The sequence below is a fragment of the Pecten maximus genome, chromosome 2 (assembly GCF_902652985.1).
Source record: "Pecten maximus chromosome 2, xPecMax1.1, whole genome shotgun sequence".
NCBI classification, from domain to species: Eukaryota; Metazoa; Mollusca; class Bivalvia; order Pectinida; family Pectinidae; genus Pecten; species Pecten maximus.
In genome coordinates, this window is record NC_047016.1 from 29,525,516 (window position 1) to 29,542,657 (window position 17,142).

The 17,142-nt window shown below is 38.4% G+C and overlaps 2 protein-coding genes across 3 annotated transcripts in view; both read right to left on the reverse strand.

Annotated features, from left to right (window-relative positions):
* Positions 1-6,002: 6,002 nt before the first annotated feature.
* Positions 6,003-7,418, reverse strand: LOC117342382 (coagulation factor V-like). Its single transcript, XM_033904538.1, has one exon. The coding sequence runs from the start codon at positions 7,416-7,418 to the stop codon at positions 6,003-6,005; it is 1,416 nt and encodes a 471-aa protein (XP_033760429.1).
* Positions 7,419-13,706: 6,288 nt separating this feature from the next.
* Positions 13,707-17,142, reverse strand: part of LOC117321757 (homeobox protein Hox-D4a-like) — a 97,803-nt gene continuing 94,367 nt past the window's right edge. Inside the window, exon 5 of one of the 2 annotated variants that reach the window (XM_033876274.1) lies at positions 13,707-16,880. In XM_033876274.1, coding sequence (XP_033732165.1) covers positions 16,561-16,880 — 320 coding nt within the window. In that variant the 3' untranslated portion in view covers positions 13,707-16,560. The remainder of the gene's footprint in view (positions 16,881-17,142) is intronic. The other variant, XM_033876275.1, reaches the window with a different exon arrangement.

Genomic DNA, 17,142 nt, shown 5'->3' on the forward strand with positions numbered 1-17,142 from the left:
ATCAGACACCAGCTATAATCTGTAGAACTACGGACATCAGACACCAACTTCATTCTGTAGAACTACGGACATCAGACACCAGTTCTACTCTGTAGAACTACGGACATCAGACACCAGCTCTACTCTGTAGAACTACGGACATCAGACACCAGCTATACTCTGTAGAACTACGGACATCAGATACCAGCTCTACTCTGTAGAACTACGGACATCAGACACCAGTTCTACTATGTAGAACTACGGACATCAGATACCAGCTCTACTCTGTAGAACTACGGACATCAGACACCAGCTCTACTCTGTAGAACTACGGACATCAGATACCAGCTCTACTCTGTAGAACTACGGACATCAGACACCAGCTCCAATCTGTAGAACTACGGACTTCAGACACCAGCTCCACTCTGTAAAACTACGGAAATCAGACACTAGCTCCACTCTGTAGAACTACGGACATAATACACCAGCTCCACTCTGTAGAACTACGGACATCAGACACCAGCTCCAATCTGTACATATACGGACATCAGACACCAATTCTACTCTGTAGAACTACGGACATCAGGCACCAGCTCCACTCTGTAGAACTACGGACATCAGACACCAATTCTACTCTGTAGAACTACGAACATCAGACACCAGCTCCTATCTGTATACATACGGACATCAGACAACAGCTCCCATATGTACACGGACGGACAGCAGAAATCCGTTCCAATCTGAACACACACGGAATCAGACATCCGTTCCAATCTGTACACAGTCGGGCAAAAGACATTAGCGTCCTTTTGTACAGGTACGGACATCAGATGTCAGGCCCACTCTGTACACGCACGGACATCAGACACAAGATCCAAACTGTACTCGTATCGAAATTTGATACCAGCTCCGCTCTGTACACGAACGGAAATCAGACACTAGCTTAAGTCAGCACACGGGCGGACATTTTATTTCAGCTGTAATCAGTACACGTACAGATTCCATGCATCAGCTTCAATTTTGTATTCTGTAAACATGTACATACGTACATCAGAAGCTAACTCAAGTCTGTTCGTCTATGGACATCAGACGCCAGCTCCTCTCTTTATACGTACGGACATCAAACATTAGCTCCGATCTGTTTACCTACGGACATCAGACACCAGCTCCAATCTGTTCATATACGGACAGCAGACATCCTTTCCAATCTGAACACACACGGAATCAGACATTCGCTCTAATCTGTACACGGTCGGGCATAAGACATTAACATCCTTGTGTACAGGTACGGACATCAGACGCCAGGCCCACTCTGTACACGAGCGGACGTCAGATACCGGCTGTACTCTTTACACTTACGGACAACATACACCAGATCTACTCTGTAGAACTAAGGACAACAGCACCAGCTCCACTCTATACATGTACGGACATCAGACACCAGCTCCACTCTGTACAAGTACGGACATCAGACACCAGATCCAATCTATACATACACGGATAGTGGGAATCAGCTTCACTCTGTAAACATCCCGACATGAGACTCGAGCTCCAAACTGTACAAGTACGGACATAAGACACCAGCTCCACTCTGTTAACGTGCGGACATCAGACACCAGCTCCACTCTGTTCACGTGCGGACATCAGACACCAGCTCCACTCTGTTCACGTGCGGACATCAGACACCAGCTCCACTCTGTTCATGCGGGGACATAAGACACCAGCTCCATTCTGTTCACGTGCGGACATCAGACACCACCTCCAATCTGGTCACGTGCGGACATTTGACACCAACTCCATTCTGTTCACGTGCGGACATCAGACACCAGCTCCAATCTGTTCACGTGCGGACATCTGACACCAGCTCCATTCTGTTCACGTGCGGACATCAGACACCAGCTCCACTCTGTTCACGTGCGGACATAAGACACCAGCTCCACTCTGTTCATGCGAGGACATAAGACACCAGCTCCACTCTGTTCACGTGCGGACAGCAGACACCAGCTCCACTCTGTTCACGTGCGGACATCAGACACCAGCTGCATTCTGTTCACGTGCGGACATCAGACACCAGCTCCACTCTGTTCATTTGAGGACAGCAGACACCTTTATTCGAGAAGCTTTCGCAAAGAGGGAACATCTTGTTGCTGTGTTCTTTGATCTGGAGAAAGCATACGATACTACATGGTAATACGGTATTATGAAGACCTGCATAACATTGGTGTACGTGTTAATCTCCCAAAATTCATTTCAAATTACATAATCGACAGACATGTAACAGACTGTAACTCTTTTTTGTCTGCAAATCAAAGTATAACTAAATGTCTCGGTAAGTCAACTGACGAAGAATATGAACACGACAGAACGACAACTTTAACAATCTTTATTGAAAGTACAGTCATGGGCAGCAGAAAACGGCTTCAAATTCTCCAGATCAAAAACTGTCTGCATGCACTTCTGTCAAAGACGAAAAGCACATACCGATCCAGATCTAACATTAAATGGTAGAAAAATTCCAGTTGTTGAACAGACTAAATTCCTCGGACTAGTATTCGATTCGAAATCCTCCTCTGTTCCAATCATAAAACATCTGAAGGATAAATGCTAATCCCATATCGATTGGGGTGCAGACTGTGAAATGTTCGACCAAAGCTCTACTTTGGCTCCATCGTTTATGGATCAGCACGCGACTCATACCTGCAGATGCTGGATCCTATCATAAACCAAGGATTACGTCTAGCACTTGGTGCTTTTCTAACAACACCAGTGCAGAACCTTTAGGTAGAGGTAAATGAGCCATCTTTTAATAACCGAAGGGAAAATCTGGCCCTTCAGTATGCTGCTCAATTGAAGTCAAATCCGAAAAACTCGACTTTCAATCTGGTTTTCAATCCGCAATACCGAAACATTTTCACCCAAAAATCATTGTAGATTCCCCCGATCATGTTCGGATCTACACTGAAGAAAAGGTAGTAAAAAGGTCTCAGCTATAGTGGCTGATTACGGCCATCTCGTGTTGTCGTGTCGTCGGCTTGTCGCGGTTTGAGAACGCAACAAAACGACATTTTTTTCTACTAAATCTCGGGTTGTCGTAGTTTCTGAACGCGACAATGCAACAACGCGACAACACGATAGCCATTTTTCTTCAATCCGTTTATCAGATGGTGCCTCTATTTTCTCTTTTGAAGCATGTGTCATCGGTTTTGCCATCGGTAGAACAAAAACCCAAAACATCCATTCCCAGTCAGAAAGATCGTAGAGAGGAAGTTGTCCTCTCCCAGCTCCGTACCGGACACATAAATCCTTCTCATTCGTTGCTTTTAAAACGAAAAGAACCACCAATATGCCATGCATGCGAGAAGAATCACGGGTGGTGGTATTCGGGAAAGGAGATCGACGGTAGGTGGAAATGGGGAATGTGAGATAAACGGATGGTACCGGGGTAGCTGTGCGGATGAAAAATCAACAGTTGGTGGCAGCATGGGTTGGGAGATCAACGGTTTGAGGAGGGGAGCTCGACGGGTGTAAACAATGTGGATGAGAGATCAACGGGTGGTTGAATTGAGATAGCGGATATCAACGAGTGATGGCAGCGGGGAAAGGGAGATCAACGAGTGGTGACAGTGGGGAAAGGGAGATCAACGAGTGGTGACATAGGGGAAGGGGAGATCAACGAGTGGTGACATAGGGGAAGGGGAGATCAACGAGTGGTGACAGTGGGGAAGGGGAGATCAACGAGTGGTGACAGTGGGGAAGGGGAGATCAACAGGTGGTGACAGTGGGGAAGAGGAGATCAACGAGTGGTGACAGTGGGGAAAGGGAGATCAACGAGTGGTGACAGTGAGGAAGGGGAGATCAACGAGTGGTGACAGTGAGGAAGGGGAGATCAACGAGTGGTGACAGTGGGGAAGAGGAGATCAACGAGTGGTGACAGAGGGGAAAGGGAGATCAACGAGTGGTGACAGTGGGGAAAGGGAGATCAACGAGTGGTGACAGTGGGGAAAGGGAGATCAACGAGTGGTGACAGTGGGGAAAGGGAGATCAACGAGTGATGACAGAGGGGAATGGGAGAAGATCAACGGATGCTGGCATGTGGCGAGGGGAACAACATGTGTTGGCAGTGGAAGAAGGGTGATGGTAGTGAGGGAAGTGGTGGAAGTGGGAAAGGGGAGATCAACGGTTTAAGCAGTAGGGAGGTTAACTGGTGGGGAGGCGAAATCGGTTGGTCAAAACAATGTGAATGGGAGATAAAGCAAAGCAAAAGTGTGGCAAATGAGATCAAATGGTGATGGCGTGGGATAACAGAGATTATTTAGTGATGGCAGTGGGGTAAGGGAGGTCAGTGGGTGGTGGTAATGAGAGAGAGGGGATGAGTGGGTGGTGGCAGTGAGGGAGGGGAATCAGCGGGTGGTGACAGTGAAGAAAGGGGGATTTGCTGGTGCTGCTGTGAGCAAGGTGGACTAACTTGGTACCAGTGTCGGCGACAGTGTGTGGGGGAGTGTGGTCGGGGAGATCAACATGTGGGGTAGGGGAGATCGACGGGTGAAAGCAATGTAAATGAGAGATCAACGAGTGGTGACAGTGAGGAAGGGGAGATCAACAAGTGGTGACAGTGGGGAAATGGGAGAGATCAACAGGTGGCGACAGTGGGGGATGGGAGATCAACAGGTGGCGACAGAGGGGAAGGGGAGATCAACGAGTGGTGACAGTGAGGAAGGGGAGATCAACGAGTGGTGACAGTGAGGAAAGGGAGATCACCGAGTGGTGACAGTGGGGAAAGGGAGATCAACAGGTGGTGGCATTGGGAGGGTTCTACACGTGTTAGTTATTTTAGGGAATGGAATAGGATAAAGGTTAGGTGATAATTAGGGTATTAAGGGGTGAAGGAGTGAGGGGCACTGATTAATATACATTCGATATATACTAGGTTTAATCCAGTGATCATGTCTAGCTACCCTTAACGCTGGTAATCCTTTACAAGTATGTTTATTGATAAGTACATAGGAACTACGATTGTTTTACTTTCACATAAGGATATGTTAGGGTGTCATGTCATATTTCTATAAACACCATATATCGACTCTTATCATGGAATACCAACATATAGGAAGTACACTGAACCTGTTTTAAGAGTTCACTATCAAAGTAGCCTGACCTCCATCGATGTATAAATGGCTATAGATTGTCCACTTATGATTGATATCTAGGACCATAGTTAGTTAATCCTGGTCCCATGTTCCATAGCGTTTCGTTATTGATGATAGCGTTATATATGACTATTAGATCGATCAAATAGCCGACAACATTATATAATCCAAAGGCCCGTCACTCCGTATCCAGTTTGGACTCCAATTACTTAGCTGGACACTGTTCTGTATGTAAGCCATTGTTTTGTCTGCCATCTGTTGTTTACGTATCCAGTCTGACCTCTGTTGTTTGTTTTTTCGTCCAGTCCTGTCTGATGTACAATGTATTTATGAATCAAGCCTGGAATCTCTTGTTTTTGTGACCAATCTTGCCTCAACTGTTTCCAATTCAATTTTGCCTCCGTTGTTGACGTATGTACCCTAAATGTTGTTTTTGGATGCAAGCATTCACCATTTCATATCCATTCTGACCTCTATTGTTTATGGATCAACCCTGGCCTCTTTTGTTTTTGTGTCCACTCCGATATCTGTTTTTATGTATCTAATCTGACCTCTGTTGTTTAAATGTATAATCTAGCCTCTGTTGTCTATATGTATAATCTAGCCTCTGTTGTTGATGTCTATAGTCTGACCGCTGTTGCTTAAGAGTATAGTCTGACATCTCTTGTTTATCTGTATAGTCGGTTTTCTGTTGTTTATTTGTATAGCTTGGCCTCTTTTGTTTACGTGTATAGATTGACCTCTGTTGTTGATGTGTATAATCTAGCATATGTTGTTGTTGTTGTTGTGTATAGTCTGTCCCCAGTTGGTTTTGTTTTGGTATAATCTGACCTATGTTGCTTATGAGTATAGTCTGGCCTCAGATGCTGATGTGTATCATCTGGCATATGTTGTTGTATGTGTATAGTCTGGCCTCTGTTGTTTATGTGTATAGTCTGTCCTCTGTTGTCGTTGTTTACAGTCTGACCTCTGTTGTTTATGTGTATAGTCTGGCCTCTGTTGTTTATGTGTATAACCTCGCCTCTGTTGTTGATGTGTATAGTCTGGCCTGTGTTGTCTATGTTTACAGTCTGGCCTCTGTTGTTGACGTGTATAGTCTGGCAACTGTTGTTTATGTGTATAGTATGTTTTCTGTTGTTTATTTGTATAGCATGGCATCTGTTGTTTATGTGTACAGTCTGGCCTTTTTTGTTTATTTGTACAGTCTGGCCTCTGTTGTCTATGTTTACAGTCTGGCCTCTGTTGTTGATGTGTAAAGTCTGGCCTCTGTTGTTTATGTGTATAGTCTGTCCTCTGTTGTCGTTGTTTACAGTCTGGCTTCTGTTGTTGATGTGTATAGCCTGGCCTCTGTTGTTTATGTGTATAGTCTGGCCTCTGTTGTTTATGTGTATAGTCTGTCCTCTGTTGTCGTTGTTTACAGTCTGGCATCTGTTGTCTATGTTTACAGTCTGGCCTCTGTTGTTTATGTGTATAGTCTGTCCTCTGTTGTCGTTGTTTACAGTCTGGCCTCTGTTGTTGATGTCTATAGTCTGGCCTTTGTTGTTTATGTGTATAGTCTGGCCTCTGTTGTTGATGTCTATAGTCTGGCCTCTGTTGTTTATGTGTATAGTCTGGTCTCTGTTGTCTATGTTTACAGTCTGGCCTCTGTTGTTGATGTGTATAGTCTGGCCTCTGTTGTCTATGTTTATAGTTTGACATCTGTTGTTTATGTGTATAATCTGACCTCTGTTGTTTATGTTTACAGTCTGGCCTCTGTTGTTTATGTGTATAGCCTGGCCTCTGTTGTTTATGTGTACAGTCTGGCCTTTTTTGTTTATGTTTACAGTCTGGCATCTGTTGTTTATGCGTATAGTATGTTTTCTGTTGTTTATTTGTATAGCATGGCATCTGTTGTTTATGCGTATAGTCTGGCCTCTGTTGTCTATGTTTACAGTCTGGCATCTGTTGTCTATGTTTACAGTCTGGACTCTGTTGTTGATGTGTATAGTCTGGCCTCTGTTGTCTATGTTTACAGTCTGGAATATGTTGTCTACGTTTACAGTCTGGCCTCTGTTGTTGATGTGTATAGTCTGGCCTCTGTTGTTTATGTGTATAGTCTGGACTCTGTTGTTGATGTGTATAGCCTGGAATCTGTTGTCTATGTTTACAGTCTGGCCTCTGTTGTTGATGTGTATAGTCTGACCTCTGTTGTTTATGTGTATAGTCTGATCTCTGTTGCTTATGTGTATAATATGTCCTCTGTTGTATATATGTACAGTCTGGCCTTTTTTGTTTATGTTTACAGTCTGGCATCTGTTGTTTGTGTGTATAGTCTGGCCTCTGTTGTTGATGTGTATAGTCTGGTCTCTGGTGTTTATGTGTATAATATGTCCTCTGTTGTATATATGTACAGTCTGTTTTCTGTTGTTGATGTGAATTGTCTTACCTCTGTTGTTTATGTGTATAGTCTGACCTCTGTTGTTTATGTGTATAATCTGACCTCTGTTGTTTAAGTGTATAGTCCGGACTCTGTTGTTTATTTGCATAGTTGTGTCCCTCTTGATTATGTATTAAATCGGATCCCCGTTGTTTATGTATTCAGTCAGGCCACTGCTGTTTTTGTATTCAGTTTGGTCCTTGTTGTTTTGTTTGGATTTTTTTAACCAGTATGGTCACTGTTTGGTCACTGTTGTTTTTATATCCAATCGGAACATGTTTTCTGTATTCAGTCTTATCTGCGCATTTGTATCTAGGCTTGTCCTTGTTGTTTATGATCTAGTGTAGCCTTTGTTTTGTATGTGCATAATCGTTTGGCCTATCTTGTTTTTGTATCCAATCAGAAATATGTTGTTTTATCAAGTATGACATCAGTTGTTTATACTTCCATTCTGATCTCTCTTGCTTTTGTATCCAGTCTTGTCTATGATTCCTATCCAATTGCACTTGTGTTGATTGTGTATCTGTTTTGGCCTTTGTTTTTGTATCCAGTCCAATCTGGCCTGTGCTGCTTATGTATCTAGCCAGACCTGTGTTGTTTAAGTGTCTAGCCAGACCTGTGTTGTTTATGTGTCTAGCCAGACCTGTGTTGTTTATGTGTCTAGCCAGACCTGTGTTGTTTATGTGTCTAGCCAGACCTGTGTTGTTTATGTGTCTAGCCAGACCTGTGTTATGTCAGTTAGCGCTGTTTGTTTATGTATGCCAGCGCTGTGTTGTTTATTGTCAGCCAGACTGTGTTTTTTATGATATCTAGCCAGACCTTTTTGTTTATGTATCTAAGACTTGTTGTTATGTATCAAGACTGACCTATGTTGTTTATGTATCTAGCCAGACCTGTGTTTTCGTATCCAGCCAGACCTGTGTTTGTTTTGTTTTGTGTTTGTTTATTGTATTCAGTCATGCATTGTTTTATGTGTCAGCCTTGACCTGTAATGTTATGTATAGGTCTAGACTTCGTTGTTTTCGCTCGTGTATTAATCTAGGACTGTTTATTATGTCTAGCCTGACCTGTGTTGTTTATTGTAAGTGGCTAATTATATGGCCAGTCTTGCCTGTAATGTTTATATGTCTAGCCTTGACAGCTGTTTTTGTATATAATCTAGCCTCTATCTAGTCTAGCCTTTGTTGTTTATTTATCTAATTTTGACTTTGTTGTTATGTATCAAGACTGACCTATGTTGTTTATGTATCTAGCCTGGACTATTGTTTTCGTGTCCAATCTAGCCGCTGGCTTTTGTTTTTTTTTTGTTTTTTTTTTGTATTCAGTCTTGCATCTGTTGTTGATGTGTCAAGCCATGACCTTCGTTGTTTATGTATCAGGTCTGATCTTCGTTGTTTTCGCTCGTTGTATTCAATATGGACTGTTTGATGTAATGTATTCAGCCTGACCTGTGTTGTTTCTGTCAAGTGGGGTCTGTATTCGTTATATACCCAGTCTTGATTGTGATGGTTATGTTGACGTATATTTAGTTTTGTTAATACCAAGTGGTCATTTACTTAGTTTCGGTGGTTCTACGTAGCCGTTTATCTAGATTCGTTGGTACACCAATGGTCACGTGTTTAGATTCGTTAGTACACCAATGGTCATTTGTTTAGATTCGTTGGTACACCAATGGTCATTTGTTTAGATTCGTTGGTACACCAATAGTCACGTGTTTAGATTCGTTGGTACACCAATGGTCATTTGTTTAGATTCGTTGGTACACCAATGGTCATGTGTTTAGATTCGTTGGTACATCAGTGGTCATGTGTTTAGATTCGTTGGTACACCAATGGTCATTTGTTTAGATTCGTTGGTACACCAATGGTCATGTGTTTAGATTCCTTGGTACATCAGTGATATGTGTTTAGATTTGATGGTACATCAATGGTCATGTGTTTAGATTTGATGGTACACCAATAGTCATGTGTTTAGATTCCTTGGTACATCAGTGGTCATGTGTTTAGATTTGAAGGTACATCATTGGTCATGTGTTTAGATTTGTTGGTACACCAATGGTCATTTGTTTAGATTCGTTGGTACATCAGTGGTCATGTGTTTAGATTCGTTGGTACACCAATGGTCATGTGTTTAGATTTGTTGGTACATCAGTGGTCATGTGTTTAGATTTGTTGGTACATCAAAGGTCATTTGTTTAGATTTGTTGGTACATCAAAGGTCATTTGTTTAGATTCGTTGGTACATCAGTGGTCATGTGTTTAGATTCGTTGGTACATCAGTGGTCATGTGTTTAGATTCGTTGGTACATCAGTGGTCATGTGTTTAGATTTGTTGGTACATCAATGGTCATGTGTTTAGATTCGTTGGTACATCAATGGTCATATGTTTAGATTTTTTACCATCTACGTGACAATGTGGTTTTGGTTAATTGCAACATCTAATCCAAATTATTGATCATTCGTTAGTATACATGTGACCATATCCTTTGTGCTGCGTTTCCATCATATAAACGAAATCATTGCGTAAATGCTGATCAGGTTGATGGTAGAAAGGTAGTTTTGCACGTGAGTTTGAATTGGCGGAGTTTGCTATTATCATTATCATTATTAACGGACTTTCATTGGACGAGAGAAAAGATTAGAGAATGTGGAGTAGATATATAGTATGGAGTGACGGGTGAGAAAAGGGTAGAGAGAGGAGATTGGGGAGTCGTCTGTTGTAAATAATATAGAATATAGCTATAATTTTGAAGGTGACTCCTTATCCAAATAATAATTAAACCTAAAACCTATCTACAGAAATGTTTCTTGAGATAAGCCCTGCAGTAGATTAATCGATATGTAAAAATACAATTAAGTGAGCTTAAGATCCGAGTTCTGTTTGTGCTGTGAATGAGTTATCAGTTTCTGTATATCCCTATATTTCATACGGATACCAAATCTCTTTAAAAAGAATGAAATGTTGTGTCACTGTAGTGTTAAGTAATGTCTGCTGTTTTCTACGAAAGACGCCAAAACTTCCGAACTAACGTATTTTTTTCTAATGATGGTAAGCGGTATTCGGAATCCTCGGTACTGTTGGTATGCTAGGGATAAGATGGTGGTATTTAGGCCTTCTGAAAAAGTTCGTGTAGTGTATGATATACATAGCCATTTAAACTTTACAATTCATAAACCACCCTATGTGAGCAATTGTTCCACATTGTTGGGTGACAGAATTAAAAAGCAGCTCTTTAATTTCCTAGTCAACAGAGACGGTCAGTCTTATCCAGATATGGATTATATACGAAACATAATGTATAGATATGTTTTCCTCTATTTCTCAGTAATATTCTCGAATACACATATTCCACAGAATAGCCAATTCATGACCATAGACCGTTTCATGGACGTATTCGAGTCGGGCCTACCAGCACAGCGGGGTGGAAATACTGACCGCCACAGCCAGCTCAACATATTGGATATCTTTGCTGCAGACATATCCGATTTGATAAATCTGTAATAATAAGTTTCAGTGAATTCTTGAATATCGAAAATATATTTGTATTGTCTCCCTTACACCGTGCAAAACGTCTTGTAGTTATGACTAAGGAGATGTGTTACGTAAGTCCGCGGACACGCGCAGGGAAATTATTTTTAAGTGCAGATTTATGTACACATATGCATCCTTCTTCTCTTTTCTAGTATTACAACTGCTAATTGTATCGAGCATTAAAAATACATGTAGTTCGTTATATTTTGTAATTCAAACTTTGCTTGAAAATGTTTTTAGATGGTTTTAGTGTAATTTAATGGGTGTAACGTCATAGCGTTGCAGTTATTTATAAAAAAAACTGTAACGGAACAAATTCTTAAAATCCATTAAGAATAAAGTGGCGTTTCCATACGCTGATACAAGCAAATCTGTCTAACGTTTGTACTAAAATACATATCCCCAAGTTTAGTTCATTAAACAAAATTTCCTTTCGACAAAGATGATATTTTTCCACGACACAGGATTTCGTTTGGATGGATATCATAAGTTCGTGTGATTCACAGGATTTCGTTTCGAAATATATCATAATTTTACCCTGGTCATAGGATTTCGTTTCAAAAGATATAACTTTGCCTGAATCACAAGATTTCGTTTCGACCAATATTAATCATATTTTAGCAAGTATCACAGATTTCGTTTCCACACATATTACATTTTTTTCCTGTAGGTATGACAATATTCCGTTTCGACAGATATTAAATATGTTTGCCTATATCACATGTTTTTCTGTAGACAGATATTATATTTTGTCGGTATCACAGGATTTCATTTCGATAGATATTTTTATTCTAACTGTAGCTCGGTATATCACTACGACAAATGAATTGTTTTTCCTAATTTTGTACATAATAAGGGCTTTCGTTTCGGCCGGTGTTGTCACACTGTGGTTAATATAGCCGGTTTTTATTTCTCCTACTCACACTTTAGTATCATTTGAAATATCTCCATTCCAAATGGAGCGTATCTGTTGCCGATGTAACAGTTCAAATCTTATGAGATGGACTTTTTGTACATTATCAATTACGGCATCTGTATTTCTAATACAATGCCAACATACTTTTTTTTTTTTTTATTTAAAAAAAAATTTTTTTTTTAACAAATATACATATAAAATTGACCATCTCCGTGTTTTTATCTCTAAAATCAAATGCCGTATTTACATTTATGTACCGTTTTAAAAGTTATGTATCAACTTTTTAAACACCAGCCTTTCCCCAAAGTCAGCAACGCGCTACATGGATTCCGTATGTGATCTCATCTCAGAAGTCTATTACCAAAGGGCGCCAAATTGTTATTCTACTCTAAAAAATAAATATTGATTTTCTGAACGAATTCCACTACGGAGGTCTCCGGACTAAATTGCAATATATACATGTATATATATAATTTTTTTTTATGTAAATGAAAAATAATTCGCTACAGGCGTCCGGTGGTACAGCGGGTTGTCTTTCATATGTTTTGACATATTAATGTATATCTAAGTCTCGGGATCAATGTAGTGGTATCTAGACTATTATACTTATGTATTGTTGACAATAACCAATACACATTTCATGTCTTTAAAACCAATAACATCCTATTGATTTTGATTACGCTAAATATTGTAATTAAATACGAAATCGGACATAACTTTATATTGCAAATTTAAAAACAGTTTAAAGTTTCTCATAACATAGTTCGAATTCCGAAAAAAATTGTAAATTCGTTGTATCACTTTCATAATTCCTGTGTTAAAATAAAAATACTGCCGTATCTTAAGTTATAATTAGAAAAAAAAACGTAAAAGTCAAATTGAAATCCATATATTCTTGATTAAACCACAGACGTGTATAATATATGAAAATATTTTATAGATTATCAAAAATGCTCGACGTTGTCAACAATACAATTTTGCTCTCTAGCTATTTTTTTTATTACTGTTATTATTTTGTGAAAGATATTCATCCTCTATGTATTCATTAATTATTATAGGTTATTTCTCGATCATTTTTTCTATCCTAGAATCTGTCTGTACAGTCAGTATCATTTGTATTATTAGTCTCAAATCAAAGACAATGGTTACGCGGTTTTATTTTCAGTAAACATGTAAAATATTGATTTCTGGGACTTTTTTTTCGGGGGAAATGGTTAGGCGTATTTGTACCCAATTCAAGGCCATAAGATATTTCTGTATTTCGTCAGTGAATTACTTATTTGCTTATCATTCCTCATTCGCTATACACGTTTTAAAAGGGTCATGTATGACACGGAGACTTAATGTAGGATATGATATATATACATATATACATTATCTGTATGGATTTGCCCTCTGACATCTTAAGATTTTATAAAATATGAACAACTATGTGTTGTGTTATATTTGGAATTAAGAAAATAAACTTGAAAAAATACGTATCCCATCTTTGTATCGTGTCTGATAATGTAGACGAGATTAATATTAAATAAAATACATTATATTTACCAAGTGGAGCAGAGACATGTTTCCCTGTTGATGATAATGCGTTATATACGCTTCATACCATACAAAACGTTTATCACGGTTCACAAATAAATTCTATGTTAACTCCCTATATCGTAATCCAAAATAGAACATATTCACAGAAACCATCAACAAAACGAAAACTAAAAACTTCATTCTTTAGAAAGTCACGGTTTTATTAATTATAACGATTTCTCTCTTCATATCATACAAATTCAATTCTCGCTAAACAGGGACAAAACGATAATCTACTCGAATACAACATTATTCAGTTTCTCCACACTTGCATTTAATAAATTCTCGTTCCCTTGTGTCCGATTCCAATCAGTAATTTTAGGTACAAATACAAAAAGCCGAGTTTCATTTTTCAGGACAAACTAATACACCGTTCACATTCCATCAAACCCACCAATCAAACACCAGAAATCAATAACTTGCGTTCTTACGTACTTATGGAAAATACAGGCGCAAAGAACAATTTAATTATTTACATAATTTGATAAAGGGAGCTATTTTATAAGTGTTTGATCAAATGTAAACGGTATGATCTATTTTATCAGAAAAAATATTAGGAAAAATGTTAAGAGAATTATCAATCTACCCCAGTCTTCCATAGATCTTCATTCAGCGCACGCACTCTCATACCAACTTCTCCCGTCCGCTATAAACATATAATCATCCAACTCTCTAATTTTCAAAGAATACCGAAAATAAGTCTGTACTCACTTCAACATCATTTATATATATAATATATATATAAATGATAACAAAGAAACGATAGATCCAAAATGAGTTTGGACTGAGGATTACAAAATGATCAATAAAATCAAAGATCTATACTAGTATATATAGATCTCAGATAAAAAATAAACTTATCAAAAGAAACATTTCCTTTCTATTGCATGTTCCTTTTTTTAACTAATGAGAAACAATATTCAGTCCTTAGATTTCTGTCAAAAAAAAACACATTGTATATAAATAACTAAATCTAAACTTTTGAACTGGATCCGGTACTACTTTACTCCGGGATATCCATACGCGTTAGTGGGCGGAGCTTATGTGTTGGGGATATATCGAATTTTTTCATTGGTTACAAAACGACTGAGTGACTACCGCCTACCTCTGTGAGCATTGGAGCGTAGTGTACACATATGGCGTTATGACTCAGCCTTTACCGGCTTCACAGTTTAGGCCCGTAGTGACAAACAAAACGAAATCATATTTGCATTGTTGTTATGGACAAGTTTATGATCATTGTGATCGAAATAATATAATGATATCTATGTTTAATTCATGATTAGAGACGTTTGTTTTTCTTTTTGATCAGTAAAACCTATGTAAAAGCGATGAAAATTAAGTGAATTTGATAGATGAACAGGCTAAAATACATTGTGTTATTAAACGGAAGGTAACAACAGTAGAATTAGCTTCTATTCAGCAGATCTTGATATTTTAAAATTCATGTCCTGTGGCATCTGTTGATGCATAGAATGAGCATTATAGAATCTTTATTGATCAAAGGAAACTAAATTAAATAGATTTTCACGATATTTAATGTTTTATAATCTTACACAAGAAAAAAAAAATATTTTCATGAGAACAGCAGTTTTATATAGTTATGTGTGCAGTGAGAGGGGAATTTACAACTAGGGTAAACAACAGAGGTTGGTTACATGTTCACATGGTGTCACTAGGGCTATGATAGAATTATTAAAAAATAGTTTCGAAATTTATTCATGAAGTTAAAAATTAATGTAAAGACTTATTTTTAATTTTACCTTGGATGCAACAAAAGGTTTAAAACTAAAGACAAAAATTGAGTAGCAGATTATACCTGAGTTGAACTTATATATAATTTTTAATACAATGCGTAAAATGCCAAATCTGAACAACAATACAGTATTCATGTTTGGTTCATAAAATTGTGAAAACACAAGCTTGTTCACATTAATATTTCCTAATAAAAACGATTTTCTGGTCTAATTTATCGACCATTTCGCGGTAGTAAGCAACATAAGTACATGGTTGAGAAAAAAAAACTATTTTTTTTTAAATATAACATTGTATTATGTTTTATTATATAACCCTTTCATTTTAACAGAAAAAGACTAGTTTGAAGTTTCTGATACGGTCACCAACACAGATAAAAACATTTGTATCAGAGGAAAAGTCTGTCCTTACCAGTATGCGAGAGAGAGTATGAAATTACCACGGCACACTTAGGTTCACAGATAATTATATAACATCTCTCCGGAGTAACAAATGACAATGGGGATGAAAAGGACGACGATGAAAATGAAAACTCCACAATCGTCGAGCTGGTTATGTTCAAAAAGCACTGTCACAAATTAATTAGAATCCTCCTTGGTGAATGACTTCACATTTGTAGAATTAGCTTGCAAGAATAGATCCGTTATAAATTCCATCCAAGTTATTCCAAATACATGTTGAGCTCAATTCGTCTTCTTTTCATTTTTCTTTTCTTCTTCAGACATGTTGGAATTTTCGATAATTCACTTTCATAAAAATAAATTCGATAAGTTTGTTATTTAAGAAATAACGTTTTTTTGGGGGGGAATTGAAAATGGAATAAATTGAAAACAAAATGAAACAAGCATAAAAAGAATTATGAAATATTTCATAAATCAGTCCTCGAATTTTCCGAAAATTTATCAGTATATATATTGGAAACTTGGATGAATTTATATCGGGAATTCTTGACTTGTTTACCCTATAACCATCATCACAAAATGCTGCACATTCCTTTGTATGGTGTGCCAATACCGTACTAATGTCTGTAAGCACACACCACCTTCTAACATATACTGTACACTTTATAATAAGCGCACCTCAGTTATAACACTATGGGACCTGTATGATGAGCAAAAATCGGGAGTTCGTCTCGTTTCTGTAACCGTCTTTTTACCCTGAGATGTATAAAAGTGTGTTCGATTTTTCGTTCTCGTTATATCAAAACTCTGCCAAGAAGTCACACTATTTTATCACTAATTGGAATAGTTGTTTTCGTCTGAACTTGGACTCGCGCCAATGTTTGTTCTTTCCGAATCTGTTTCAGGTTTTGACCGATCCGGACCGGTCAATTTTGGGATATTGTTCTCCTTTTTCCATTTCATTCGTCGATTCTGGAACCAGATCTTTATCTGCCGCTCCGTTAATCCGAGTAAATGGGCGATTTCAATCCGCCTCCGTCGCGTCAAATATCGGTTGTAATGGAACTCTTTTTCCAGTTCCAGGGTCTGGTATCTGGTATAGGTCTGGCGCGTTCGCTTCTGTTCATATGTAACTTCTGCAAAGTAATTAAAACCTATATTTTAGCAAGTTAAGACTGTTGTAAACAATCGTGAAAATACCTGCAAATAAATCTAAAATCATTATTGAATATTAACTAAAATACAACTCATAAAGGAAATGATATTCATAGGATTCAAGTCGTAAATATATAGGTAAATAATAAGTTTAAACAGGAATAATTTGAGTATCTTTTGTTAAATGCCATTTCATTGATAATCTCCATACATATTAGTTTCAACAGGCCAGTTTGAAAATGTTTTACATTCAAATACAAT